The sequence below is a fragment of the Eublepharis macularius genome, chromosome 11, assembly GCF_028583425.1.
Source record: "Eublepharis macularius isolate TG4126 chromosome 11, MPM_Emac_v1.0, whole genome shotgun sequence".
Taxonomy (NCBI): domain Eukaryota; kingdom Metazoa; phylum Chordata; class Lepidosauria; order Squamata; family Eublepharidae; genus Eublepharis; species Eublepharis macularius.
Genome location: NC_072800.1, coordinates 94,480,333 through 94,506,899, shown reverse-complemented (window position 1 = coordinate 94,506,899; position 26,567 = coordinate 94,480,333). Strand labels below are relative to the sequence as shown.

General features: G+C 56.0%; 1 protein-coding gene across 1 annotated transcript in view; it reads right to left on the bottom strand.

Annotated features, from left to right (window-relative positions):
* Nucleotides 1-20,282, bottom strand: part of LOC129337378 (uncharacterized) — a 37,663-nt gene extending 17,381 nt beyond the window's left edge. Inside the window, exons 1-7 of the mRNA XM_054990980.1 lie at nt 19,260-20,282; nt 17,318-17,444; nt 14,984-15,097; nt 13,759-14,010; nt 4,262-5,394; nt 2,331-3,066; nt 1,100-1,416 (exon numbers count right to left, since the gene is read on the bottom strand). Coding sequence (XP_054846955.1) covers nt 1,100-1,416; nt 2,331-3,066; nt 4,262-5,394; nt 13,759-14,010; nt 14,984-15,097; nt 17,318-17,444; nt 19,260-19,823 — 3,243 coding nt within the window. The 5' untranslated portion in view covers nt 19,824-20,282. The remainder of the gene's footprint in view (nt 1-1,099; nt 1,417-2,330; nt 3,067-4,261; nt 5,395-13,758; nt 14,011-14,983; nt 15,098-17,317; nt 17,445-19,259) is intronic.
* Nucleotides 20,283-26,567: the final 6,285 nt, after the last annotated feature.

Here is a 26,567-nt window from a genome sequence, read left to right as displayed (position 1 = left end):
TACACCGTGGCTGTTGCAGCCACTACCATAAGAGAGCATTTGCTAACCCAGCTGCTGACAAAGCTAATGCTCAAGGATTCTCGATTCTCAACACTTTTACCCAATGAAGTAGAGGCTGGATGACTACTTGTCAGAGATGCTTTAGGCTGATCCTGCACTTGGCAGGGGGTTGGACTAGATGGTCTGTCTGGCCCCTTCCAACTCTATGATTCCAAGTTTTACTTTCTTACATGTGTAAAAATCTGCTGGAAAACGCACACATTAATTTGGGGTCTCCAGCCGCTCAGTTTCTATGAGGGTTACCCAGCACAAAAGCTACAAAATCCAGCCTCTTCAGAGCCCCTCCTCCTCTCCACGGATTGGAGCAAATCTGGACCAGCCCTCAGGAAAGGGGGTTGCACCGATTTCTCATTGTGATGGTTTCATGGGTTTTAAGAATAATAAATTCAGCGGCTACAAATCACCTTGGAACCAACGACTAAAGAGCCAGATTTATTTATTTAGAAAATTTCTGTGCCACTTCTCCAGAGAACCTGCCCAAGGTAGCTTATAAAATAAAACACAATCAAAACTTAACATGCCATAAAAGTTAACAATTTTAAAATGATTTAAAAGTTGAAAACTTGAAACATGAAAAACCCAGCCACAGCATAAAACACTGAATAAGCTTAAAACGTCACTCAACAATTCAGACTAGTCCCCATGAGAAATGCATACTATAAACAATGCATGTAACTAAATAAATACAATGGTAAAAGATTAACTTCATCATTAAAAGCCTGGACAAATGTTTTGGCCTGCCACTTAAAGGGGAGCAGCATAGACGCCAGGCAAGCTTCAAGGGGAAAGGCGTTCTACATGCAAAGTTCTACCCCTGAATGAGCTCTGCTCCTAGCTGCCACCTACCTCACCTCTGAGGACCAAAAAAAGGGCTTGGGGAAAAGTTCTGGGCTGGTGGGCTGGACAGTTATGTGAGAAGGTACCCCAGCCCCAAGCCATTTAGGATTTTAAAGGTAAAAAACAGCACTAGGAACTCAGCCTGGAAACAGGGTTCATTTCCCACGGCAGTTCCTTCAACAGAATATTATAGCAGTCTGACCTGGATGTGATCACAGCATGGATCACCGTGGCCTGATCGTGCTTTTTCGAGGAATAGCTGCACCTGGCGTATCAGCAGAAAACAATGTGTTATGTTCCGCAAAGGAGAGACGTCAGCCTCCAGCCATAGGCCAAAATCCTGAAGCTCCCACAAGTTATAAACCGACTCCTTCATCCACAACAGGCCGGCATACAACGGCAAGCAAATACACGGTAATGTTCTGGCTCTGTGTGGGGGTCCAGTCCCGAAAGACGCTCTTACGGCAGAACCCGAGCCCAGGGGCCCCCCAGACAACGACAAGATTTCCAAGGGAGAAGCTTTCACGAGTCAGAGCTGGCGTGTCCACGCATGGCTGCCTGCCTGATGCTGCCTCCTCCAGAGGGAGGCGGTTGGGCCGCCAAGCCCGGCCCCAGCGGTCTTCAACTGGGGCCAGGGACCCCGTCACGAGAGGGTTACGAGGGCGGGACCCCTAAAGGGGCGCAGCCTCTCTCTCCGCGACTGCGGGGTTTGGGGTGAAGAGCTACAGGAGGCTCTTCTTGCGAGAGAGAAAGGGGGGACCGGATGTCAAAGGGGCCGGAGCCCAGCCCACGAAACGCGGAGGCCAAGGCGGAGGCCCCCGCACGGCTTCCCCACAGCGACCCCCGAGCCAGCCCCCTCCTCCGCACAAAGCTTACAAGTGCAGCCCCCCCCCCCCCCGCCCAGGAAGGCGCCAAAGGGGCGCCGGCCACAGAAAGCGGCCCCTGCGGCGGGTCAGGGTCAGTCGCGGCCCTGTCCGAAGCCCCCGCCCGCTGTCCGGGATCCGCTCCGGACCGGCCGGGACTCCCAGCACCGCAGCGGAACCGGCCCCCGGGCCCCCGCGGAGGAAGCTGCTTCCCACCGGCCCGACCCCCGCCCTGGCAGCGGCTCTCGGCCCGGCCGCCTGGAGGCCTTTCGGGGCGGGGGTCGAGGCAGGGACGCCCCCTTCCCCCTCGGCCGCGCGCATGAGGGGAGGGGAGGGGAGCCGGGCCGAGCCCCCCCCCCAAGAGCCTTCAGGGGGCGCCTCACCTCAGGCGCCCCTCCCCCTCGGTCTTTTGTCTCCCTCCCCCGGCGCGGAGGGGAGGGGCGGGCCGGGCCGGGCGGCCACGGGCGGCGCTCTTGGGGCGGGGGGGGGGGGGCGCTCCTGCGAGGCGGCCCGAGAGAAGCGCGGGGGGGCGGCGGCGGCGGCGGGCGGGGGGCAAAGAGGAGCACCCACCGGAGCCTTCTCCCTCGCGCAGCTCCTGCGCACGCGCGGCCCTGAGGGGTTTAAGGAGCGAAAGAGCCACGCGCACGCGCGGAGTCGAAGCAGCCGCCGTCCGGAGGCGCGGCTCGGCCACAGCGCCCCCTGCGGAGGGAGGAGCTCGCTGCAGCCCCCGCCTTCCCAGGCCGGCCGGAGCTTCTCCTTGCTGGGGCGCGGCGACGGGAAGGTCGCGCAGAAGCCCCCAAACCGCCCACCCGGGTGCCGCACCGGCGGGCTCAGCCGCCCGGCGGGGGGGGGGGGGCGTTGCAGAAGGGGCGCTCCCGCGCGCCCTTGGCTCCTTTCTGGCAGACCCCAGCCCGGCGAGCCTGCCCCGGCTTTGACGCCGTGCCGGTGAAGACCCAGGGCAGCGGGGGAGACCCCTGGCCCCGCGGCACGGCCGCCGCCCCCTCCCTGCCAGCAGACGCCTCCCGGGTTCGTGGAGGGGGTCTGCCCGTGTGGGCTCACGGCAGCCCGCCGAGTCGGACCCCTGCCTGCGCCTCTGCGGCCTCTGGGCGACCAGCTGCAATCGCCGAGTGAGAGGGAGGGAGGCAGGCTTGCCACCACCGCCCGCCCAGGCCCACCCAACGCGGAGTAAAGTCGGTGTAAGACAGCAGACGCGCGCATTCGCCCGAAGGGTGGCTGCCCCGCACAGGTCCTCCGAGATCGCCGAGCGCAAAGGCGGGTGCAGAAGGGCCCTGGGCGTCAGGTGGGCCTGGAGGGCACACAGAGAGAACCAAGCAATGCAAAGGCGTGAACCCCACGAGAGGCACCCGAACAGGAAGGGCACAGCAGCCGTGGGAGGGTCAAACTGTCCCCACAACCCTTGGACTGGCTGCAAAGGGTACGGTTTCTTTCCACTCCCTCCCTCAAGCTTGCAGTCCGACCGTGCCCTCCCCCACCTGTCAGCCCTACAGGGAGGGCACTGAATGGCGCAGCTCAGCAGACGCTGGGAGTGCGGCTTGAGCTGTTCTTAGAAGCTCTCGCAGAATGCTGAGTGTGGCCTTCTGTGAATCAGAATAGACCGTCCTGACTTACAAGAAGGACCCGTGCTCTGACTTGCACAAGGCACCTTCTGCCCACATCTGCAGAAAAGAGGAGAAGGAAAGCAGCAGGGCTTCCTGAAGCCATGGGATAGGGTGACTTGCTTTGATGCAACTTTTCCCTTCTCTGTATTTACAAAACCCTCCCTTCTTTCCCAGAAATGAAAAAAGAGTAGAACATGCCGAATTCTGCAAAAAGTACAAAAAGATGCAAACGTTGCATCCGCAGTGCCAAATGCCCCAGTCTGCACAACACGTGCCCATCAATAGGATAGACTTGATCCAGCTGGGAAATCAGAATTCCGAGGCCTGGGCGTGGCCACTTATTTGGAAACTCCTCTCTTCAAGACCAAACATACCCTCAATGAGTTTCCAGCATTACTCCTGTTTGAAATTTAAACCCCAAAAGATCCATTTAAAAACAAGTTATCAAATATTAAATATTTAAAGGCCTCAGCATGCCCTGACTGGGCCACTCCACTCTCTCAGAGGTTAGTCTTCCCCTTCAGATGGCCCTGGTTTTTCTAGTACGCAGCACCCTGGGAGATAATGAAACAAACCTGAAACCTTAAGCATTTGCTTACCAAATAAAATCAGACTCCACATTTATTATCAAAAAGAACAGAACGGAGTAGGGAAGGGAGAAGCAGGTAGGAGAGGCTCAGGGGGCGGCAAGCGTCACTGTGCCAACAGGTGTGGTTAGTTTGATTCTGAAACCTGTTATTTAATTAAGGGAGCAGACCAACAGTCTGTGTTCCAGGGAGGGGGGGCGGAGGGGTACATGAGCAGGATCCGTCCCCCTGTCGGTCCTCAGTCCCCAGAGACCAGGGCTTAGGGTTGTGGGCAGGTAGGGAGCAGCCATCATTCTCCCATGTGTGTCCGCAAGTGGTATTTGAGGGACTGTTTGTAGCGGAAGCACTTTGCGCATTCCGTGCAGGGGTAGGGCCGCTCCCCCGTGTGCGCCCGCTGGTGCTCCAACAGGTGGTGTTTCTGGGTGAAGTTCTTCCCACACTCGGCACAGTGGTAGGGCCGCTCTCCGGTGTGGATGCGCTGGTGCTCCAGCAGGTGGTGCTTGCGGATGAAGCCCTTGCCACACTCGCCACATGCGTGGGGGCGCTCCCGGGTGTGCACTCGGTAGTGGTTGGTCAGTTTGGACTTCTCACTGAAGGTCTTGTCGCACTGGCTGCATTTGTAGGGTCGCTCGCCTGTGTGAGTCCGCTGGTGCCGCAGGAGATGCGAGGGCCGGCTGAAGGCCTTCCCACACTGTGGGCAGATGAAGGAGAGCTCGCTCTTGCCCGCATGTACCCGCTGGTGCATGGCGAGCGAGATCTGCAGCCGAAAGCTCTTGCGGCACTCGCTGCAGGAGTATGGCCGCTCACCCACATGCGTGATCTGATGTTTGCTCAGACTTGACTTATGGCTGAAGCTGCTTTCGCACTCGCTGCATTTATAGGGCTTCCCAGGAGGCGGAGGCGGCCTGGGCTGTGGCTTGAAGCTACGTTTGTCAGGGAAGGTCTGTCCGCGGCGGGGAGGAGGAGCTACCCGCCGTGCAGTGTGCAGTCGCTGGTGCAGAAGGAACTGTTGCTTGATGCGGAAGCTGAGGTCGCATGTGTGACACTCATACGGGCCTTCCTTGAGGTGGTTCCGCTGGTGGATGATATAATTGATGCGCAGCATGAAGCTCTTGCCACACTCCGGGCAGATGTAGGGCCTCTCTCGTGTCCGGTTCCTCTGCTGGAGGGTCACTGGCCGTGGCTCTACACTATTGTCCCTCTCACACAGTGGTGCACAGATCCCCACTGTCGCTCTGGGGGGCTTTGTGACTCGCTGATCTTCCCGTATCACTTCTGTGCTGCAGTTCAGGGAGCACGGTGGCTCAGCTCTTGAAGAGAACAACCCGCGTGGCTCGAGGCTGACAGGATCTTCTTCCTCCTCCTCCTCCTCCTCTTCTTCCTCTTCTTCTTCCTCCTCTTCCTCCATTTTGATCACAATTCCATCATCTTAGAGAGAAAAAAGTAAGAGTGAAAAATCAGGGCTACCCTACATCACTTGATCAAGAGATTTAACTCCATCACAAAGAGTCCAGTAGCACCTTGAAGACTAACCAATTTTATTGTAGCATAAATTTTATTGTAGCATAAATTTTATTGTAGCATAGTCTTAAAGGTGCTACTGGACTCTTTTTGATTTTGCTACTACAGACTAACACGGCTAACTCCTCTGGATCTAACTCCATCACAGATACAGAAAGTAATGCAATCCTCTGTCTGTATACCTCAATCTAAGAGTCAGCACTGGATGTCTGTACAGTGAAAGTGCCCACATTAGGGAAAAACCCAGCCCAGTCCTGCCCTGACTCCTGCACTAAAGAACTATTTTTCAAGCAGGTTTTGCCATGTGTCGAATTTGGAGCCCAGACTCTTACTAATACGCTGCCAAGTTTTTTGTAAAGACAGTGAGTCTTCCCCCTGGCGTCCACGAGAGCTGCTCTTTTAGAATCCTGAATGCATCTTCCGACAGGAGAGTAGACCACGTCACATGAGGACCTGATCACTAACCAACTACATCATGTCAGTACGGCTGACCTGCCTCTTGCATTAGTTGGGCATTTATTTGAAATATGTATACCCCACAAAAACTCCCCATATTAAAAAAACACAATTAAAACCATTGCTTAAAATTATCTGTTAGTTAGCAATGTCCGGGGTCTGAGCCCCAGCCCCCAGACTTGACAAGGGGGAACAGCAGGTCAACCGGGCTGACGGGCAAACAGAGGGGGCAGCCAGCAGCCAGCAGGTCAACCGGTCAGCCAGCAGGCAGTAGGTCAACCGGTCTGACTGGCAAGCAGAGGGGGCAGCCTGGGGACAGCAGGTCATCCCCTCCCACGGGCAAATGGAGCCAGAACCTGCCAGCGCCAGGGGCAAGAGGCAAAGGCCCAGGGCCTCAGGAGTCAGGGGGAGACAGAGAGAAGCCAGCGAGTCCCACTCCCCTGGGGAAGGAAAGGGGACTAAGCAAGGCAGAAGGGGGCAAGGGCAGAGGGATTGGGGGCCCAGCAGTCACCCACCCAAAGACCTTACCTAAGGAGGAGAAGCAGCAGCAGCCCCAACAGCCCAAAGCCACGCCCCAGCTAGAAAATAGTAGCCCGGCCCAGGAGTTGCCAGAAGCCAAGCCACTCCAGGTGAGGCTATTGGAGGCACTCTGCAGGAAGCCCTGGGCAACCAGCCAAGGAGCCACAGCTGGACCCACCTTCAGCCATCAGCTCAGCCAGGGAGGCCGAGCTGCTAGCCAGGGGACTGCAGCTGGACAGGCCTTCAGCAATCAGCCAAGGCAGGGAGGCTGGGCAGCCAGGGAACAAGGCACAGCTGGTGCTGGTCAGTGGGGCCAGATCAGCTACCCCAGCTGCAACTGCTTGGTGCAGCCCAAGACTGGGCTGGAAGAGGGGTGGGGCAGTAGAAGGAAGCCCTATAAAAGCTGGCTGGGAAGAGCCCTGTGGTGGTGGATGTGAGTAAGGAGTGATAATGTGGAGTGAGAGCGGTGCAATGCAAGAGTGGAGGTTTGGAGGAGAGTTCTGGAAGGAGGGGATGAAGAAGGACACAGGGGGCAAGCAGGCCAGGTTGAGCAGGCCAGCGAGTGGACTGAGAGGGAGTCTGGGTGAGGTATACCGCCCCTCCTTTCACAGAGCAGGGTCCTGCAGCATCCCTGGCCCCCCTATGACGTCAGGAGCAGACCGCCCAATGCCACGCCCAGCGGCAGCGGCGGCAAGCCCTGACAAGTTGGTGGCCCGTACGGGGAAAGCCGTTCCGACGCAGGCGCCAGTCGAAGGGATGTATCCCAATGCCGTAGCCCCAGCAGACCTCAGACTGTGGCTGGAGGAATGCTTGGACAGGATGTGGAGGAAGTTGGAGGCGGCCTTCCAAACAGCTCAGGCAGAGCTAATGCAGGCCGTGGAGCAGCGGATGCAAGCCTGCACACCCACAGCCTCCTCGCCAGTGGTATGTGCGTTGGCTTGGGAAAGTAACCCACCACCTGGCAAGCAGGTGCTGAGTCTATGCGCCACCGTGAGGATAGGCCAGCTGATCCTACAAGCCCTGTTGGACTCCGGGAGTGCAGTCTCAGCAATTCGGCCCCAACTCCTCCCAGCTGCCACCCCAGTGCACCGCTGGATCCCGGTGACGGATGTGATGGGCCGCACCCAGCCGTACCCTACGGCCCTAATCACGGTAGAGTACCTAGGGGTCTGCCACCAAATGGAAGTTGCCCAGGTAGCTCACCTACCCGTGCCAATGCTGCGGGGAAGAGATGCCCCAGGGTTCTTCAGGCTCCTCCAGCAGGCAGCGAAGAAATCGGGAAGAGACGCCCCAGGGATCGCCAGGCCTCGGCGGGAGGCAGCACGGGAATTGACAGACCCACAAGTTGCCACCACTCTGCAAGTGGAGGAGGCCGACGACCCGGGAGAGGGTCCCTCCACCAGACCAGGGGCAGAACCACGGACTGAAGACCCAGCTGGACCCCCAGCAGATCGCCCATTCTGTGATGCCCAAGGGGCAGATGAGTCCTTGCAGCGCTTGCGAGAGACAGCCGCTCGTGAGGAGGAGCAGGTGCGGGATGAACGGAGGTCCCAACGGCTCCCTCGCATTGAGAAGCAAGGAGGGGTTTGGGTTCGCATAGCTCGTGCCCCGAATGGCCAGGGAGAGGTCCGCCAACTACTTGTGCCAGCAGGCTATCGGCCGGAGGTCCTCCGCACCGCCCATGAGCACGCTTGGGCCGGGCACCTGGGGCACCACAAGACCCTGAGGAAGATCCTCGAGCGTTTCTTCTGGCCCTCGGTGAATGCGGACGTGAAGGCATACTGCCGCTCATGCCCCACCTGCCAGAGGGTGGCAGCGAGACGCCCGCCAAAGGCCCCTCTTTCCCCGCTGCCAGTGATGGGGGTGCCCTTCCAGCGGATAGCGATGGACTTTATCGGCCCACTGCCACGCACACCCCGGGGCTACCGTTTTGCCCTGGTGATCGTGGACTACGCCACACGTTTCCCGGAGGTCATTCCTTTGAAAACTATGCAGACCCCGGGGGTGGTCCGGGCGTTGTCCAAGCTGTTCGCAATGGTGGGGCTGCCCAGCGAAATCTTGACAGACCGGGGAGGGCCCTTCCGAGCAAAGGCCATGCGTCAGCTCTGTCAGAACTTGGGGATCCGGCAGGTGTTCACCTCTGCCTACCACCCCCAAACAGATGGATTGGCAGAGCGCCTGAATCAGACTGTTAAGGAGGCCCTGAAAAAGATGACGCATGACAAACCTCACCAGTGGGACCTGTATATCGACCCCCTGATGTTTGCCCTCCGAGAGACCCCCCAGGCCTCCACTGGCTTTAGCCCATTTGAACTGCTGTATGGGCGAAAGCCACGAGGAATGCTCTCCCGCCTGGTGGAGCAATGGGGCCCCCAAGCCAGCCCCCCAGCCCCCCCAGTCCAGGAGTACGTGAGCCAACTCCGCGAGCGGGTGCAGCAGTTCCAAGCAGAAGCAGGCCGACGGCTGGCCCACGCCCAGACACACCAGAAGGCCGCGTATGACCGGGGTACGCGACAGAGAACCTTCCAGCTGGGGGAGAAGGTCCTCGTCCACCGCACAGTTTTTCCCAGGGAGGAGGGGGACCCCTGGCGAGGCCCCTATGTGGTGACAAAGGTACTAGGACCTACCACCTATGAGGTCCAGTGTGGGCCTCGTCGACGCCAGAGGAAGACGCTCCACGTGAACCTGCTGAAGAGGTGGTACGAGCGGGACAGCGAGGAGTGCCAGCTGGCGGAGGACCCCCTGGAACTCCCGTCCAGTGAGCTGCCGTGGACCACAGAAGGCCCAGAATTCGAGGAGCCCAAGGTGGACCCCCAGCTCGACCCAACTCAGCGGGCCCAGCTACAGGCTCTATGGGCCCGGGTACCAGGCGTCTTCTCCCGCAGACCAGGTAGCACCAGCCTGATACAGCATGCCATCCCAACCGAGCCAGGGCAAGCGGCTCGGGCTACGTGGCGACCCATCCCTAGAAAGCGGTGGGAGGTGGTGGAAAAGGAGACGGACGAGATGCTCCAGCTGGGGGTGATTGAGCCCTCACAGAGTGCCTGGAGGAGTCCAATAGTCTTGGTGCCCAAGCCGGACGGGACCACCCGCTTCTGCGTCGATTACCGAGAGCTGAATAAGGTGGCCAAGTTCGACGCCTATCCCATGCCCCGAGCAGATGTGCTGGTGGATCACCTGGGGTCCGCTCGCTACCTGTCAGCTCTCGATTTAACCAAGGGGTACTGGCAGGTGCCCGTGCGACCTGAAGATCGGGAGAAAACAGCCTTCGCCACTCCCCAAGGTCTTTTTCAATTTAAGAAAATGCCTTTCGGGCTCCATGGTGCAGCAGCCACGTTCCAGCGACTAGTGGACCAGGTGCTGGGCAAGTGCCGGGCATACGCTATGGCCTACATTGACGACATCATTGTCTTTAGCCCGGACTGGCCCACCCATCTCCAGCACCTGGAGTCAGTCTTGAGAGCCCTTCAACAGGCCGGACTGCGGGCCAACCCAAAGAAAAGCCACCTGGGGTTCCGGGAACTCCAATACCTGGGCTTTGTGGTCGGGGGAGGACGAGTCAGGCCACCACCGGACAAGGTGGCCTCAATAGCCGACGCCCCACAGCCCAAGACCAAGAAGCAGGTTCGGCGATTCCTAGGACTGCTGGGGTATTACGGGCGGTTCATCCCCCACTTTGCCTCCCGAGCGGCGCCCCTGACAGACAGCTTGAGGAAGGGGCTGCCCAACCAAGTCCGGTGGACCCCAGAACTAGAGGCAGCTTTTAAGGACCTGCGGTCAGCCCTCTCCAATGCCACTGCCCTATGGAACCCAGACTTTGACCGGCCCTTCACACTGGCCACGGACGCCTTGGACACCGGCCTCGGGGCCGTGCTGACCCAGGAGCGGGATGGCGTGGATGTCCCAATTCTATTCCTAAGCCGGAAGCTCCAGCCCGCCGAGAAGCGCTACGCCACGGTGGAGCGGGAGGCCCTAGCGGTCAAGTGGGCGGTTGGGGCCCTGCAGTACTACCTGGCCAACAACCCCTTTGTACTGCTGACAGACCATGCACCCCTGCAGTGGCTCCATCGCATGAAGGCACACAACCCCAGGGTGCTGCGGTGGTACCTCTCCCTCCTACCCTTCCAATTCACCGTCAAATACCGCCAGGGGGCGCGGCATGTGGACGCGGACTTCATGTCCCGCATGTTCGAGGCTGAACCGGACCCCCACAACTCAAAGCCAAGCGGGGAGGTGTGTCCGGGGTCTGAGCCCCAGCCCCCAGACTTGACAAGGGGGAACAGCAGGTCAACCGGGCTGACGGGCAAACAGAGGGGGCAGCCAGCAGCCAGCAGGTCAACCGGTCAGCCAGCAGGCAGTAGGTCAACCGGTCTGACTGGCAAGCAGAGGGGGCAGCCTGGGGACAGCAGGTCATCCCCTCCCACGGGCAAATGGAGCCAGAACCTGCCAGCGCCAGGGGCAAGAGGCAAAGGCCCAGGGCCTCAGGAGTCAGGGGGAGACAGAGAGAAGCCAGCGAGTCCCACTCCCCTGGGGAAGGAAAGGGGACTAAGCAAGGCAGAAGGGGGCAAGGGCAGAGGGATTGGGGGCCCAGCAGTCACCCACCCAAAGACCTTACCTAAGGAGGAGAAGCAGCAGCAGCCCCAACAGCCCAAAGCCACGCCCCAGCTAGAAAATAGTAGCCCGGCCCAGGAGTTGCCAGAAGCCAAGCCACTCCAGGTGAGGCTATTGGAGGCACTCTGCAGGAAGCCCTGGGCAACCAGCCAAGGAGCCACAGCTGGACCCACCTTCAGCCATCAGCTCAGCCAGGGAGGCCGAGCTGCTAGCCAGGGGACTGCAGCTGGACAGGCCTTCAGCAATCAGCCAAGGCAGGGAGGCTGGGCAGCCAGGGAACAAGGCACAGCTGGTGCTGGTCAGTGGGGCCAGATCAGCTACCCCAGCTGCAACTGCTTGGTGCAGCCCAAGACTGGGCTGGAAGAGGGGTGGGGCAGTAGAAGGAAGCCCTATAAAAGCTGGCTGGGAAGAGCCCTGTGGTGGTGGATGTGAGTAAGGAGTGATAATGTGGAGTGAGAGCGGTGCAATGCAAGAGTGGAGGTTTGGAGGAGAGTTCTGGAAGGAGGGGATGAAGAAGGACACAGGGGGCAAGCAGGCCAGGTTGAGCAGGCCAGCGAGTGGACTGAGAGGGAGTCTGGGTGAGGTATACCGCCCCTCCTTTCACAGAGCAGGGTCCTGCAGCATCCCTGGCCCCCCTATGACGTCAGGAGCAGACCGCCCAATGCCACGCCCAGCGGCAGCGGCGGCAAGCCCTGACAAGCAATAATAAATAACAATTAGCAGCATCAAAACACTGCATTAAAGGTCATTCAGTAAAATCTATAAAATCAGTACAAAAAAAGAATTCAGCAGGCCAAAGGGCAGAAGTAATAAGTGAAAACTGATCAATGGAGCAACCAAAAGCTCAGGCAGATGAAAATGCCCAGTATTAGACAAACAACAGGTGGGAGGGAGTCCGAGAGTGGGGGCAGCACCTCAAGAAAGGCCCCCTCCCTGGCACCACCCACCCCATCTCCAGAGCAGTGTCTTTGCAGAAGGTCCAGCTGATGGGCAGGGTCACGGGGGAGGAAGGGGGGGCTTTTTCAGGGCATTCACCGTGACGGCAATTCTGTTCTGCACATTAAGCAATTATCCTTTAGGTGTTCCATTTGTATTCTGTGTTTCTTCCCATTCAGACACTCAAGATGGATCACAAATCTTGAGGACTGCATCATTATTAATCATCCACATTTGAAACAATAAACCGTGGTGGATCCGCACAATCTACCTAAAGCCTAAAACAGTGGCTCCATACTAATACAGGCATCTGAAACCTAAACCTTTACAAGGAAAGGTATACTTGGCCAACTCTGCCTTACACAGTTGTTGAAAAGTCAATAAAGGGGTTTCTTGTTAACCGATGGGCCATTCCACCACACTGATCACAGAGGGGTGTTCTAACCAATCTTACCTCCACCCCACCCCAGTTACTTCAAGAAGGAGGTAGCCCCTCTTAGGCCAGTACTCTCAATCTACCATAAGCCAAAGTATCATATGTGCGACATATACAAAACAGAGACTAGAAAAATATGAAGATTCAATAACTTGTAGTTTAATATTGTGTGTGTGTGTGTGTGAATGTGTGAGAGAGAAAAAGAGAAATTCCCCAAAAGTGGGGGTTCGAACCTGGGTCTCCCAGGTCCTAGCCTGACACTCTTTAACTACTACACCACACAGGAGCTCAGCTTTCCTTCAGTCCCTGGCAGCCTCTCCCTGGACAAAGTCTAGCCAAGTTGCAAAAATCACCAGGTAGCAAGTTACTCAGGTGAGTCGTGTTGTAGTCACTGCCAGGCCCAGTCAAGTGACACAAGCTGTGCGATAGTTGCCACTGGGCTCAGCTGAACTGGGCAGCATTAAGTCACCTGACAGCCACCACGACAGCTGGGCGAGTTGACCAAATTGCATGGCAGCAGCCGTCCCATGATTGCTGCTGGCCCTGGCCCCGATGAATCTTCCCTCCGAGGCCGAGGGAGCAGGGGTTGACTGGGAGGTCAAGAGAGTCTGAAAAGGGCCTTTCCCTATTAGACAGAAACCAAGACTGGAATGCTGGCAATATGGTGATTGTCTAGAAACCCCCAAAATCGGCACTCGGAGGGTAAGGTAAAGGTAGTCCCCTGAGCAAGCACCGTGAGCCATTACAGACCCATGAGGGGACGTCGCATCACAAGGTTTTCTTGGCACACTTTCTGTTATGGGGCGGTTTGCCATTGCCTTCCCCAGTCATCTACACTTTACCCCCAGGAAACTGGGTACTCATTTTACCGACCTTGGAAGGATGGAAGGCTGAGTCAACCTTGAGCTATTATGTTGTTGTTTGAGATTTTAGATTTTTCTGCCAACCTGGATCTCAGATTTGTAGAAAGATCTGTCTTCTCTTGATGGCTCCAGACTCTGGATTTAAGGATCCAGATCTACAGCCATGTTAAGAACTAGGGAGGGAAAAAGAACTAGATATCTTGATGATGCTGTGGGGTGGGAGAGAGACATGGGACTGGGGTACCTACAGACGACACACCCAGTCCACCCAAGGGGACACAGTCTCCGTTTTCTGCTTGCTTTGTAAAGAATTCCTGAGGATGAGCAACAATGGATGGGGGATTTGCCCAGAGCTAGAGAAATGAGATGGGCTAGATCTCGGGGTGGGGTGGGGCGGGGTGGGGTGGGGGAGGGAGATAAAAGCTCCCATTAATGCTCAGCAAGACTTACCTGCGCAGCTGCTGTGTTGCACCGTGACTCTTTTAATTTCCCCAAAATCCATGTACTCGTTCACTTCCTCCAGGCTGTTTCCTGCAAAGTTTCCCGGGGGGGTCGTTGCGCTGTACGGACTCTCACAGGGGGCATCTTGGTCCAGGCCCTGGAAATCCCCCTCGGAGCTCCCCGACATCTGGTGCTGCTCCAGGTCTTCCTGGCAGTCATCAGAATGAGGCTCCTCTGTTTTGATCACCACCCTTATGCCAGCTGCAGTTGGAGAGGGTTTTATTTATTGCAAGAGAAAGCCATGTATATAAAGCAACAGTTTCAACCACCCCAACGCGGGGCTCCCTTCGTCAGACACTTCTAAATGTATCAGAAGGGAGCTCTGACTCTCAAAAGCTCATACCCTGAATACCTAATTGGTCTTTAAGGTACTACTGGATTCAAACCTTGCTCTTTATATGTATTTCAAAATCTGCAACCTGTGTTTTTTTCCTATGGGTTTAAGCTGTGAATTTTTAAACCAGGCTGTGATGTGTTTTATGTCCTTGCAACCTGATGCTGCACTATTATCTGCCTTCAATCTGAGGAGACAAGGTGAGATACATTATAAATACATACATAAATAATGTAGATTTAATAATCAGGGAACACTGGTCACTGTCCTGAAGCAGCAGTCAAAGGGATGAAGGCAAACAAAGGGATAATGAATCCAGACGTTGCAGCACTGATGGTGGGAGATCCAGATGTGGCTAGAGAGATGAGTTTGCTGCTTAGGGGAGGGACAGTTAACTCCCTTCTGTTACAGCTGTGCACTTTCAAGGGATCTCTCAAATCCAGTGCTGCTGCTAGATACCGGGTGGTGACAGTGGCTACGCTTTTCAGGATACCTCTGCTGGCTGAGCCCCTTCTGCAGTTCCGTGACTTTGTAATCCTGAGGACTGAGTATCGCAATGCTCTTTGTGCAAGGCTGCTTCTGAAGACAGCTCAGCAGCTGCGGCTGACACACAGGCCTGCTGCCCACCTCTTGAGTGGACTGGAGAAGCAGGACCCTCCTGCGCAAGCTGTTGGGTGGCCATAATGGCATGTGTGAGAGAACACTGGAGCATCTCAGACTGGACTCGGTGGCCCCTGCTGATCTTAAAATGATTCCTCGGCCCCCACTGCTGACCGTCCCCCAAGGATGAGTCTGCAATGTGACCCTCCCCCCATTCCCACCCGGGTCAACACCACCCACCTGCTGTGGGATCAGGAAGGCTCCCTTGTTCTTCCGAGTCCTGCTCATCCCCAAGACACGAGTCAGCCCCTGGCTCCGCCTGGGATAAGACGCCTGGCTTTGAAATTGCATAGTCTATTGGAGGAAGAGAATAAGAGCGCCACAGTTTCAGTAATATGTCGGTCATATAATTGCTTGTGCCCCTTTTCATTTCTGTTTCTTTAGCTCTGTATTGGATTTCTGCAGGTTTTTAAAGCTTTACAGATTTCATGTATATACCCATTACTTGTTTATCGAAATATCTTTGATAATTGACTGAACTGACTCACATAGTGTCATCCACGTTGAGTTTCAGTGAGAAAGGCGGACTATAAATAACACAAATTAAATAAGATCCAGAGGAGTCAGCCATGTTAGTCTGTAGTTGCAAAGTAAAGAGACCAGTAGCACCTTTAAGACTAACCAACTTTATTGTAGCATAAGCTTTTGAGAGCCACAACTCTCTTCGTCAGATGCATCATCTGACGTGGGCCTCATCTGACAAAGAGAGCTGTGGCTCTCAAAAGCTTATGCTACAATCAAGTTGGTTAGTCTTAAAGATGCTGCTGGTCTTTTTACTATTTTGTAAATTAAATAAATAACCCATTATCCCCTCCCCCCCCATAAGTCCAACCCAGTTCAGTGGCGTATGTACACAAGCGCTTGAGGCAGGTTGCATTCATTCCCACAAAACCTTAATGGGGACATCAGTAAGAAATGGAGGCCAGACCCAAGAAGTCCAAGGCCAGTTCAAGCAAGATATCCCCACCCCCACCCCCACCGGGGCTTCACTTGGGCCCAGGCAGCACCAGCACAGGCCCAAGAAGGGATGCCACCAGCCGTCTTGTGAACTGACGATGACTGGAAGCGAGCTCAGCCCCTGCGATGCACTGGAGCTCTGCCACCCCAATAAGTTGCTTGAGAGGACTGCCCAAAGAGCGGGGCCCTGAATCAGCCATCCCCAGGATCTAAGGCAACAAGCTGCCCAGCCTACGATAAGGGGGGGGGACCCCTAAAGTGTGCTAGGTAGTGAGACAAAGAACCAGAGAGAGGGGAAGGGTGTTCTCCTTTAACGAGCCGTCTGCAAAACACACCACAGCGGGCCATTACTGCAAGAAGCACTCAACTGGAAGAGAAGGACTGAGGTCAAGGTCATCCCAGCTTTGAACTGGGAATTCTGAGCTTTCATTTGGAAGCAAAGACACTTTGCCTCTTTACATTTAAAAACAAAACAAAGTAAGGAATAAAAAGACCAGCGTAAGAGTTGTTATATTCTGGATATATTTCAGATATAGCCCTTTTGTTATCATTGATTTCGCACACAAAAACAACACAAAACAGGGCATGCAAAGCGTTTTTCCCTCATTGCGTTTACATTTTCAGGATGGAACATTTCTAGGGGGTCGGCAATGCAGGAGTGCCTGTTCTTCACTCCAGAGTCTCTGGGCACACCGATAGTAGGGATTATATTCCACTGTTTCTACTCCGCTGACCTCCACTGTCCAGAGGCATCTCTGGCGGTTCTCATGGCTGACAGGGAGCCGCACAAGTGAATTACAGGGAATGAAGTGGCTGCCTTCCCACCCACCCCCCAAACACTTTCTGTGATCTGGGAGTGGGAGAGATTGCCACAGGCAGACGGTTTGTGCAAGCCAACAAGACTGGACAGATCTGGGCAGGCACACGTGAAGCTGAGCTTTACCGAGTCAGACCCTTGGTCTGTCCAAGTCTTCCTTATCCTGATCTTTTTACCTGGAGATGCCAAGGAATGAACCTGGGATCTTCCGCATGTAAAGTGGACGCTCTGCCACTGAGCCGTGGCCCTTTGCCCGAGCCTCAGGAAGACCATTATCAGTAGTGCCCGTTAAAACAATTCCCGTCAACTATCACGCCAGCTTTCATTTAGGCACCAATCACAAGACAGCTCTTTTTAAGATTTGCTCCTAAACAAAGCCAACAAGCGTTACCAAGCGCTCACTGTTTTATCAAGGTAACCAAGACCCCTTCAGCCTGCCGTAGCTTAAACTACTTGTCAGCATGATCATAGAAATGAAGGCAGGAGAGTGCCAGTTTCCAAGAGGAGCGCTCAACTACACACAAACTGGTCCCCAATACAGGGACGACTGGGACCACACAAACAGACTGTGCCAATGATACCAGCCAGAGGCAGAGCACAATGATGCGGGCCCAGGCGATTGACGCAAGCTGCTCGAGGATGGCTGGGCTCTCAAAATCCAGCCCATCCTAAACCCAAAGGACGAGAAAAGCTGGCAAATCCAGGTGGCAGCCACTAGCAAGCGGTGTGCATGACGTTACCCAGAGAGATCAGTGATTCGTGGTTCCCCTTCATCAAGTTCTTGTAGAGCTCCTTCTGCCACTCTTCAAGCTTCTCCCACTCCTTCTCATTGAAATAGACAGACACATCGTCAAACGTCACAGGCACCTGGAGCCACAAGAAGCACAGACACGTGACTACCTTCATCACTCTCTGGCACCCGTCCACACTGGTCCTTCCCCAGCATCTAAGATGTGTGGACCCAAAGAAACTGTGATCATCTGCCTTATTAAAAGTCCTCTCCCCCAGTCTTCATCCTGATGCCAAACTGCAATACAGAGGTGTACTGCGTTCCACCCGCCCCCCCCCCCCATCAAAGGAATGCCCTTGCCCTTAACACTTGCCTGGCATCTACTCTATTTGTGTTTAGGTGCCAGGCTAAAACATTTCTATTTACCCAGGATTTTAACCCATCATTTCTCATTGAATTGAGCACGTTTGATGTTCTTATGGACTGCTTTTATGCTCAGGACTGCTGATATGTACAAACCACTGGTTTTAATATAGAGATTGTTTTGCTATGGGGAGATGAGTTTTATTTAACTGCTGTAATTGTTTTAAATTTGTGTTGTTTGCTGTTTCTTTTCTTCCGTCTTCCTGTTAGCCACCTTGAGCAGATGGCTAAAAATGTAGGATACAAATATGTTAATTAAATCAAATAGGTTAAGATGACGCCCATTTTACCGATAGAGAACTAAGGGTAAGAACATGCAGCCCGCTTGCGGGAGGGGCAGGATATAAGCCAAATAAAATAAAAAATTATTTTGCCCAAGCTCAAACAGGAAGAGTTCACGGTTGGCCTGGGATGTACATCCAGATCTCCTGCAGCCAAGTCCAGTGTGACGTCCACTGGATCTTCGGCTGTGACTCCCCATAGGAATGAAACCCATAAGACCTGTTCTGATAACCTCACGGATCGACGGCTTCATGAACTGGCAGGTTCAAATCTAATTTAAATCAAAAGTCCACAAATTCTAAGGAAATTAGAATCCACAACCAAAGAATAACCCCCTTCAAGGGAATCATACAAATTAATAGCAAAGACACGGCCTCACACTCTTCACTCTCTCTTCCCAACCCTTATCCCCCCAGTGGCACCTGGCGTGGGCTTTCAAGGACCACGGTTCTCTTTGTCAGATGCATCTGGCGGGGAGGGCTGTGGTTATCGAGGGCTTGTGCTGCAGTGGAATTGGTTGGTCTTGGTGGTGCTGCTGGACCCTTTTTGATTTTGCTACTACAGACTAACACGGCAAACTCCTTTGAACCTTTACACAAGCAAACTGATCCCCACACCAAAAGGAGCTGCCTGCATCTCCTTATCAAAGGAGTTGTTTACATCCCTTCTCTCCTCCTCCCCTCCCCTCTCCTCCTCTATATTTGACCAGTTTCTTTCTGCCCTCCATGCATCTGACGAAGAGAACTGTGATTCTCGAAAGCTTATGCTACAATAAAATTGGTTAGTCTTAAAGGTGCAGCTGGACTCTTCTTGCTTCTGAACGTAGTGAGGCGTCCTCCCACAAAACTCCGCATCATCAGTGTCCCCCCCCCCCCCGCCCCCCACAGCTATGCAACAGAATCAAAGAGGCAAACTAAGCGGGCTTAGGCAAGCTGTGGCAAATCTGCATCATTTGCTCCAAGCTGCAGGGATCTCAGTTCCCTCTTTCAAGCCTCGTATTTGTACCACTCTCTCCTTGCACAAGAACAGGAGCTAAGAGTAGTCAAGGGGAAACAAGGCAACGCTCAAGCCATTTGGGAGCTCCTCAATACGCACACTAATGAGCAAGTCTTGCCTCCCCGCTGCCCAGAAATACCATTCCGATGCTACTGCCTAAGAAAACAAACGTAACCGTGCTTGCATACTCAGCCCACGACACCAGAGGAAACATTTGCTCCTCTTCTGTGATGCCAGCCAGGAGCATTTACCTTGGGGGTTTCTCCTTTGGAGCCCGGGGGCAGCCTCAGGATCCAGAAGTTCCGGTTCTTGAGGAGGTTCTCCATGTTCTCCAGCCTCCTCTGCAGCAGCCCGTACTCCTGGATCAGGGTGCCCAGGGCGGCCCACTTGCTCTCCAGCTGGTTCCCAATTTCAACGGCTGTTTTCTCGCAGTCTGTGATCTTCTTCTCAGCGGTGCCTGTCCTCCCCTCCAAGTCCAGCAGCCGTGTGGCATGAGAATCCACTTTCTTTTCCATCGCTTGGAATGATGCTACTAAGGTTAGAGAAATCTCAGCCGTCTGCGTTTCCCTTTCAAAAGTTCGGTCAGGGTCAGAGAACAGCCGTGATGGCAACAGCCGCGGAGACTCTGTATCCAGTTCTAGCGCCTGCAGGCAAGGACAGACATGGAGCATGTGAGCGCACTTCCCCAACTGGCACAAAGGAGCACCTAACCACTGACTCCTTGTTTGCTCTTTAGGTACCGAATTACATCCACTCATGGGATGCTTGAAACTACTGCTGGATGCCAGTAGGAGGGGCATAGGGGGCAAGCACATGGACCATGGGGTTGTCCCTGGGATGTCCCTGATTCAAACCACACCTCAGACCCAGTCTCATTAGGCAAGCCGCCTCAGCAGTCCTGCAACAAGAGAATAACAAAAAAACCCACAGAGTGTACGGGATTGGAGCAAGTGTCTTCAGTACTCAAATGTGAAATACTCTCTTCCAGCGATAACTGAACCCAATTTACATTTAAGGATGGCTGTTCAAGAGCAAACTCCATAGCTGATGGGGAACATTCAAGGTTATATTCTGTACCAGTGGTGGAGCAGAGTTTTGATTCCTGGGAGTAGTATCTGTTATTGGATGCATGTGCAAACATTTTCTGTGAATGGTCATTGCACGTGCACAGTAGCTGGAGGTGGTTTGGAACCTATAACTTATTCACACTGAAAACACTGCAGGAATAGGTTGGATTAGGTTGTGTGTACCTCCAAATATAGCACCGACTCATATGAGAAACCCAGCACATTTAAAACAGGCAGAAAAGCGCTCCTTAGGATGAACACGCAAGGACACGAGACACACAAGAATCGCCCGGCTGGATCAGGCCAAAGCTCCCTCTCGTCAACAGTGGACAGCCAGTTTCGCCGAAGCGCCCAAGCAGGGCAATAAGGAGACAGTTCCCAGCATTTCATCAATCTAAGGTACGAGTCCTCTGCTGCCTTTATTTAGCGCTAAACGCCCAACCCTGGGGCAGGGGCTCTCCAGCAGGGCCTTGGGCTGCACAATTTGGACTTTAATGCTTTGGAGAAAACATCTGGAACAGAACCAGACTTGGAAAACCTTTCCTCCTCTTCCTCTTCTTCTTTTAATACTGCCCTTATTAATTTTAAATTCTAGTCCAGGAGCACGTTACAGAGGAATAATTTTTTTTTCAAGGCAGAAGCCTTCATGAGTCAAGGCTCCCATAATAAATGGTTTTGTACAAGATTTTTTGTAGTTTGCTTTGAGTGTTTTATGGAAAAGCAACAACAGCTACACCCAATACATAGGATGCGGTGTTTTTTCAAAAAAGGAATCACTCATTGCACTGCTTGCTACACTTAAAGCATGAAGGCCAGTCCACCTCAGCCCAGTTCCATTTTGACAGAGGCCTTCAAAGGTACGGGCCTGCTTTGTTTACAGCTGAGCTTGGTGTAGAAATGCCAGAGTCTGCACTTCATGCCTTTTGAGCCCACGCCTGACAATGGCTCTTCCGTGTCCGTGTGTATCTGACAAGTGTCGACTCACCTCATGCCTCAGCTGAAGGGAGGGGGGGCCTAGTCCACAAAATCATAAGCCACAATAAATCTGTTCGACTTTAAGGTGTCACAAGACCCTGTAAACATCGAAAGGGGCTAGCCCTCTGAGAGTCAAAGACCTGGACAGTCAACTGTCATTTCATGCCACACGGGTTGCAGGCACCATTGCTGAACGTGGAAACACGACGTGTAATGTACCACTCCTAATACAAACACAGCATGTATGTTTTCACTGGTACTCTGATAGACGATGGGAAGAGTGTGGCTTTTTAGATCCTACAGCAGAAGATCTTCAACATACGCCTTCTGACCTTGGTCAAGGAGATGGCCAGGTTGGCCAAAACCTGCTGTTTGAAGAGCACCAGCCCCCTGGCCGTCCACCTGGGGCCCAGGGCCACCTCTGCATTGGCCAGACAAATCCGTGTGACAGTCAGAGGTCCCCCTGCCAGAGTGTGTGTGAGGGGGAGCCGCTGTCCCCAAGGCACAAACCCTGGCAACCCCCTGCTTAGACTGGAGCAACGGGGTGGGTGGGTGTCAGGCTGCGGTGCTTCACGAAGGCTGGGGGGTCTCTTGCCCCCCCCCCAGCCCTGCTCCCTAAAATGCGGAGCCCCCATCGAGAGAGACCCCCCCTCCTCTTGCTGAAGCCGGAGCTGCGCACCGAGCCGGGCCAAGCCCGGCCAGCAGCGGCGCCCCCTCCTCGTCCCCGCCCGGGGGGCCTGCAGGTACTGGCCATGGTCCTGCTCCGCGCGGGCCGCTCGGCCGGGCCTTCCGCGCCCGAGGAGAGGCAGGCGGGCAGGCCAGGCAGGCCGGGCGGGTGCTGAAGGGCCGGCTGGCCAGCGGGGCGGCCTCTGCCTCCCTCCCGCTCTCCGGAGGCCCAGGCTGCGCCGGGGAGAGGCCGCCGGGCCCGCTGCTGGGGCGGCCCAGCCAGGCCGGCAGGGAACCTGCGCCACCGCCTCGCCTCGCCTCTCCGGCCGGCGGGGGGCGGCGGGGGGCGGCGGGCGGCACAAAGCCCCGCGGCGAGCGCAGCCCCCTCCCCGGCCAGCCTGACAGCCGCCCCCGCCCTGCGCCGCCTGCCCAGGGCCGGGCCGGGGGGGGGGATCGGAGCCGGCGGCGCTGGGGCGGGGGGAGCCCCGGGGCGGCTGACAGCCCCGGCCGAGCGGGGCGGCCTCGAGGGAGCGGCTGACAGGCGGGCCCGGGGGGGGGAGGGGAGAGGGGGAGGGGCGCCGGGCAGCCTGACAGACCCCCCCCGCCCGCCCCCCCCCGATGGCTCACCTGGGCGGGCGCCTCCCCCGCCATGGCCTTTGTTGCCGGGCAGCGCCACGGGCGGGCTCCAGCCGGGCGGAGGCGGCGGCGGCGCTGCTGGGTCCGCCCGCCCGGCGGCGAGGAGCGCGGCAGGCAGGCGGTCAGGCGGGAGGCGGCGGGGCAGCGCCGCTCGGTCTGCGCTAGGGGGCGCGCATGCGCACGGCGGCGCCGCGGCGCTCCGACCCGAGGCCGCCCGACTCGCTGTCCGCGCCGCAGAGAGGCCCGCAGAGACCGCACTTCCGGCTCCCCTTCGACACCGCCCCTCACAGCGGCCCCCGGCCCGCCTCCGCCTCGGTGCGCCTCCCGCCACGCCCGCCCTGCGCCCCGCACCGCCCGGCGGCTTCCGCCGCGCGCGCCGTGGCCGTCTGCTTCAGAGACATGTCGGCCCACGCCGGCCCGAGGGACTCCCGGTGGTGCGGGGGCCGCGGCTGGGCGGTGCTGGCGGGAGGGATTTCACGCGGGAACTGCGAGGCCGGCCCGGGCCCAGCCGCGCCTTCGAGGGCGCCCTTCTCGGAGGCCAGAAAGGCGGACGGAGCCGGACGTCGATTCCCGACGGCAAAGACGCTCGTGGGTGTTCTCGTGGAGCCGGAAGTGCGCCTGCGCTGCGCGCCTGTCATCCCCTTCCCTTTGGCCGCTTGGAGGCCCCGGAGGCGAGAGGAGGGAGGCGGCGCTCCCCGCAGCGCCCCCTGCAGGGCGGAGGCGGGAGTGGCGGGACGGAGCCCGGGAAGGGGCAGGCGGGGGAGGGGGCGGCAGGACCCCCACCCCACCCCCGAGGAAGAAGGCAAGGCTGGGGCTCAACCACGGCCCGGCCCCTGCCTGGTTTTTGAAGAACGCCGGGACCCACTGAAGAAGAAACGAAGTGCCTCTGAGCACGCACAGAGGGCGCAGGCAGAGCTGCCTTTGGCTGAGTCTCGACCTCACCGCCTCTGACCGCAGCGGCTCAGCCAGAAGATCTCGCCCAGCCAGGGATGCCAACCGCAGGGAGCTCCCCAGCTATGCTGAGGGTATAACAACACTCTTCACCCCTCTGAGCAGGGTTGCCAGCTCCAGCTGGGAAATTCCTGGAGTGGGGTTTGTGGGGAGAGGAGCACCTCAATGGGGTAAGATGCCATGGAGTCCACCCGCCGCCATTTCCCCTAGGAAAACGGCTGCCTATGGGATGGAGATCAGCCGTACTTCCTGATCCGAAGCTACCCCCGGGAGGTTGGCAACCCTAACAAATGAACCAATCCCTCCCTGGAGATTTGGGGGTGGCGCCTGTCCATCCGAAACGGCCTGCTCCTGGATCAAGCCATGTAGCTCCGTGCGGTCTTGGCCCCCAAAGGGTCCTTTCCAGGGATCAGTGCCCCTCTGCAACTGCCGGTGCCCGAGAGTAATTCGTGGAAGGTCTTTCTCTGGTGCTCCTGCCCTCCTGCCAGCTGCCCTGCTCCCTCCACCCTTAGGAGCCACCGTCTCTCCATATGCACCAGAGCAGCAGCCCCCCTTCGTACCCATCGCCAAGCCAGTCTCTCAGCTTGGGGAGACCAGGAGCAGGGGAAGCAGCAGGGGAGGCCACCTCGGCCCCAGGCCCAGCTGCACGGGAGCCAGTGGACGGGCCCTGGGGTGCTACCAGGCAACCTAGATAAAGTCAAGTGTGTATACGGGTGCTTTGCCAGCAGCATCCAAGATAGCTCTGGCACTTCCATCTCACTCTGGCAATAAACGTGGCACAGTATCCCACGTGTACAGAAAACAGGGTTTTGTACATTTGTCTACAGGAGACATCCTCCCCAGATAAAAATCAGTAGGGGGCAGGGCTGAACAGGCTCCCAAAGGGACAGGATGACAAGACCAGTAGAGGGTCAGTTAAAAGCAGGGGGGAGAGAAATCAGCTTCCTTAGCGCCCCCCCCCCCCAATCTTGGAAAATTCTAGAGGGAGACTGAGATGGCCTTGGTTTTCCGAACTGTTCTTAGCCCTTGCACTAGAGGACCACCTGAAAGTTGACCACCAAGTGCTGCCAACTCCCACCTGACAGTTTTCAGGCCAGAGTTGATTGTCTCTCAAGCCCACCTCCCTCCCTGCTTCATGCTAGCATGGTCTGTGTACTGTTACTATAGCTATTCCAAAGGGGCTACAGACATGGGCTGCATGTCAAAAACACAAATCCTGTCTTTTTTTTTTCCTAAAAAAGGCTTGGGAAGGTTTGTGCATACACACACACAAACATATGCAATGATAATATTGCAGATAATATTGCAATTGTTATTAAGAGGTCACGGAAACCACTCCTCAAATGCAGCTTTGCATTCAGATGTCTCCAAGGCCCTAAACCTTCCAGAGACTCTTGCTGCCACTTCTGAAACTCTGCCTAATGGCTCAGTGCCTGTCCTCTCCCAGGTCGTCACCTGGAACTAGGAGGCCACTCGGGCAGGATACCTCATTTGCTGGCTGCTTGCAAGTCCCTGCTGAGTGGACTGAATGGGAAGGGGCAGCTCTGGTTGGGGTTTGGGGCTCCTGCTCCACCCGAGATCCTAGCTGGCCTGGCTGCAGGGGTGCAATAATTGGGCACTGCTTAGCTCCAATGGACCCCAGAGCAGAAGGAAGATATCTTGCATTTCCGACACTGGGGAAGGCAGTCAACACGTGCCCTTTCAGAGTCTCTGCCTCTTGCCCTTGAACAAGGGTAGTGTTGAAACTGCCCAAAAGTCGCATGCAGAAACGGTCTCACAAAGGAGCTGTTTATCCTGGAATGAGCTCAGCCTTCTTTGGAGGCCCAGCCCAGAGCTGCTCCCACACCAGATAAGTGGCCGCATTTAGAGCTGCAGCGGAAAAGCCCACAGCCTCTGCTGCGCTAAGGCCTGTACCAGTGGGTGCTGACTGCAGTGAGAACACTGACGTTAATCTGTCTGCTCTACCTCCATTTGTGTATGCTAAATAGTTGGTTCTGCCTTTGCTGAGCAGAGGTTGGGCCACTGAAGTCCCCACCCCAGGCCGCTGGAAACGACACCCACCTTCCCCACCTGCTGAGATTTCGGACAGAGGCAGAGGGGCATCTCCCCAAACAAACGCATCCTCTTGAGCCGAAATCCAGCGTTGTCTCTTGCCATGTGACCTGATTCCATGTGGGCCAGAGGCTGCTCAGTGTGTGGGGAGATTCGGGTTCTCGTTCCTGCTGAACCATGTGACCTCAGACCACATGCTCTCTCTCAGCCTAACTTACCCAGCACCAACAATGGGCTTACATACCAGCCTCCTGGACAGATCAGCTCCACACTTAGAGAGGTTAACAAAGTCAGTGTTGTTGTTATCCCCCAAATACAGCTGGGGAGTGGGGCTGAAGAGTGGCTGACTCAAGGCCGCCTGCAGAGCTCATGGCAGTGGTGGGATTCGAACCAGCAAAGTGCTGAATCACAGCCCAGTCACTTAACCACTATGATACAGCAGCAACAGGGTTGTGAGCGAGACTATCAGGGAGGAGAAACATGAGATTTGCCTTGTATGTCCCAGTGGAAGGGGCTGGTGTGTGTGTGTATGTGTGTGAAAATGTGCTGAACAAACCAGAGATGAATCCAAAGCCATATGAATGTTAGATCCATTAGAACTGGCAGGGTCGCCCTCATGCGACTGGGAGGGGGCAGCCAGTTTTCATGAGGTTCCATAGGGTATACTTTGCACAACCCCGCCCCCCGCCCCCGCCAGGCCGTTCCTTCAGAGCCCAGAGTCTGCTCTGCTTTGCCCTTTTCCATGCAAAAAAGATTCTCTCACAAAGCCCCCTTACCTCGACGCTACCAAGCACCATACAGAGCTCTTGGTACGAGCCTCACCTACCACCCCACTCCCCACCCTGTCGCCAGCAGAGCCCATCCCACCCATTCCCTGCTCTTTCATCCAGGTATTCAATATGAGTTCAATTTTAAAGGAACAAATCTGTGGCTACCTCTTCACCATAAGCAGAACGGTCTTTTCTCTTTCCACACACCTGCCCGTTTGCAGTTTCCGAACACCGATTTAGCCACGTGCAAATGCAGCGCACCTCTTGAGAGGGGCACATTTAGCGAAGGTGAAGCCTGCATCTGGGGGAGCAGCGGCAACTTCCTCCCACCTCGCCTCTGCAAACCGAGGGGAGCAAGTCGGGGCCCAGGAGCCGCAGCAGCTTTTCACACAGCCCTCAATTTGCCAGGAGCTTCGTAGGCACCCCCTCCCAAAGTCCTGGC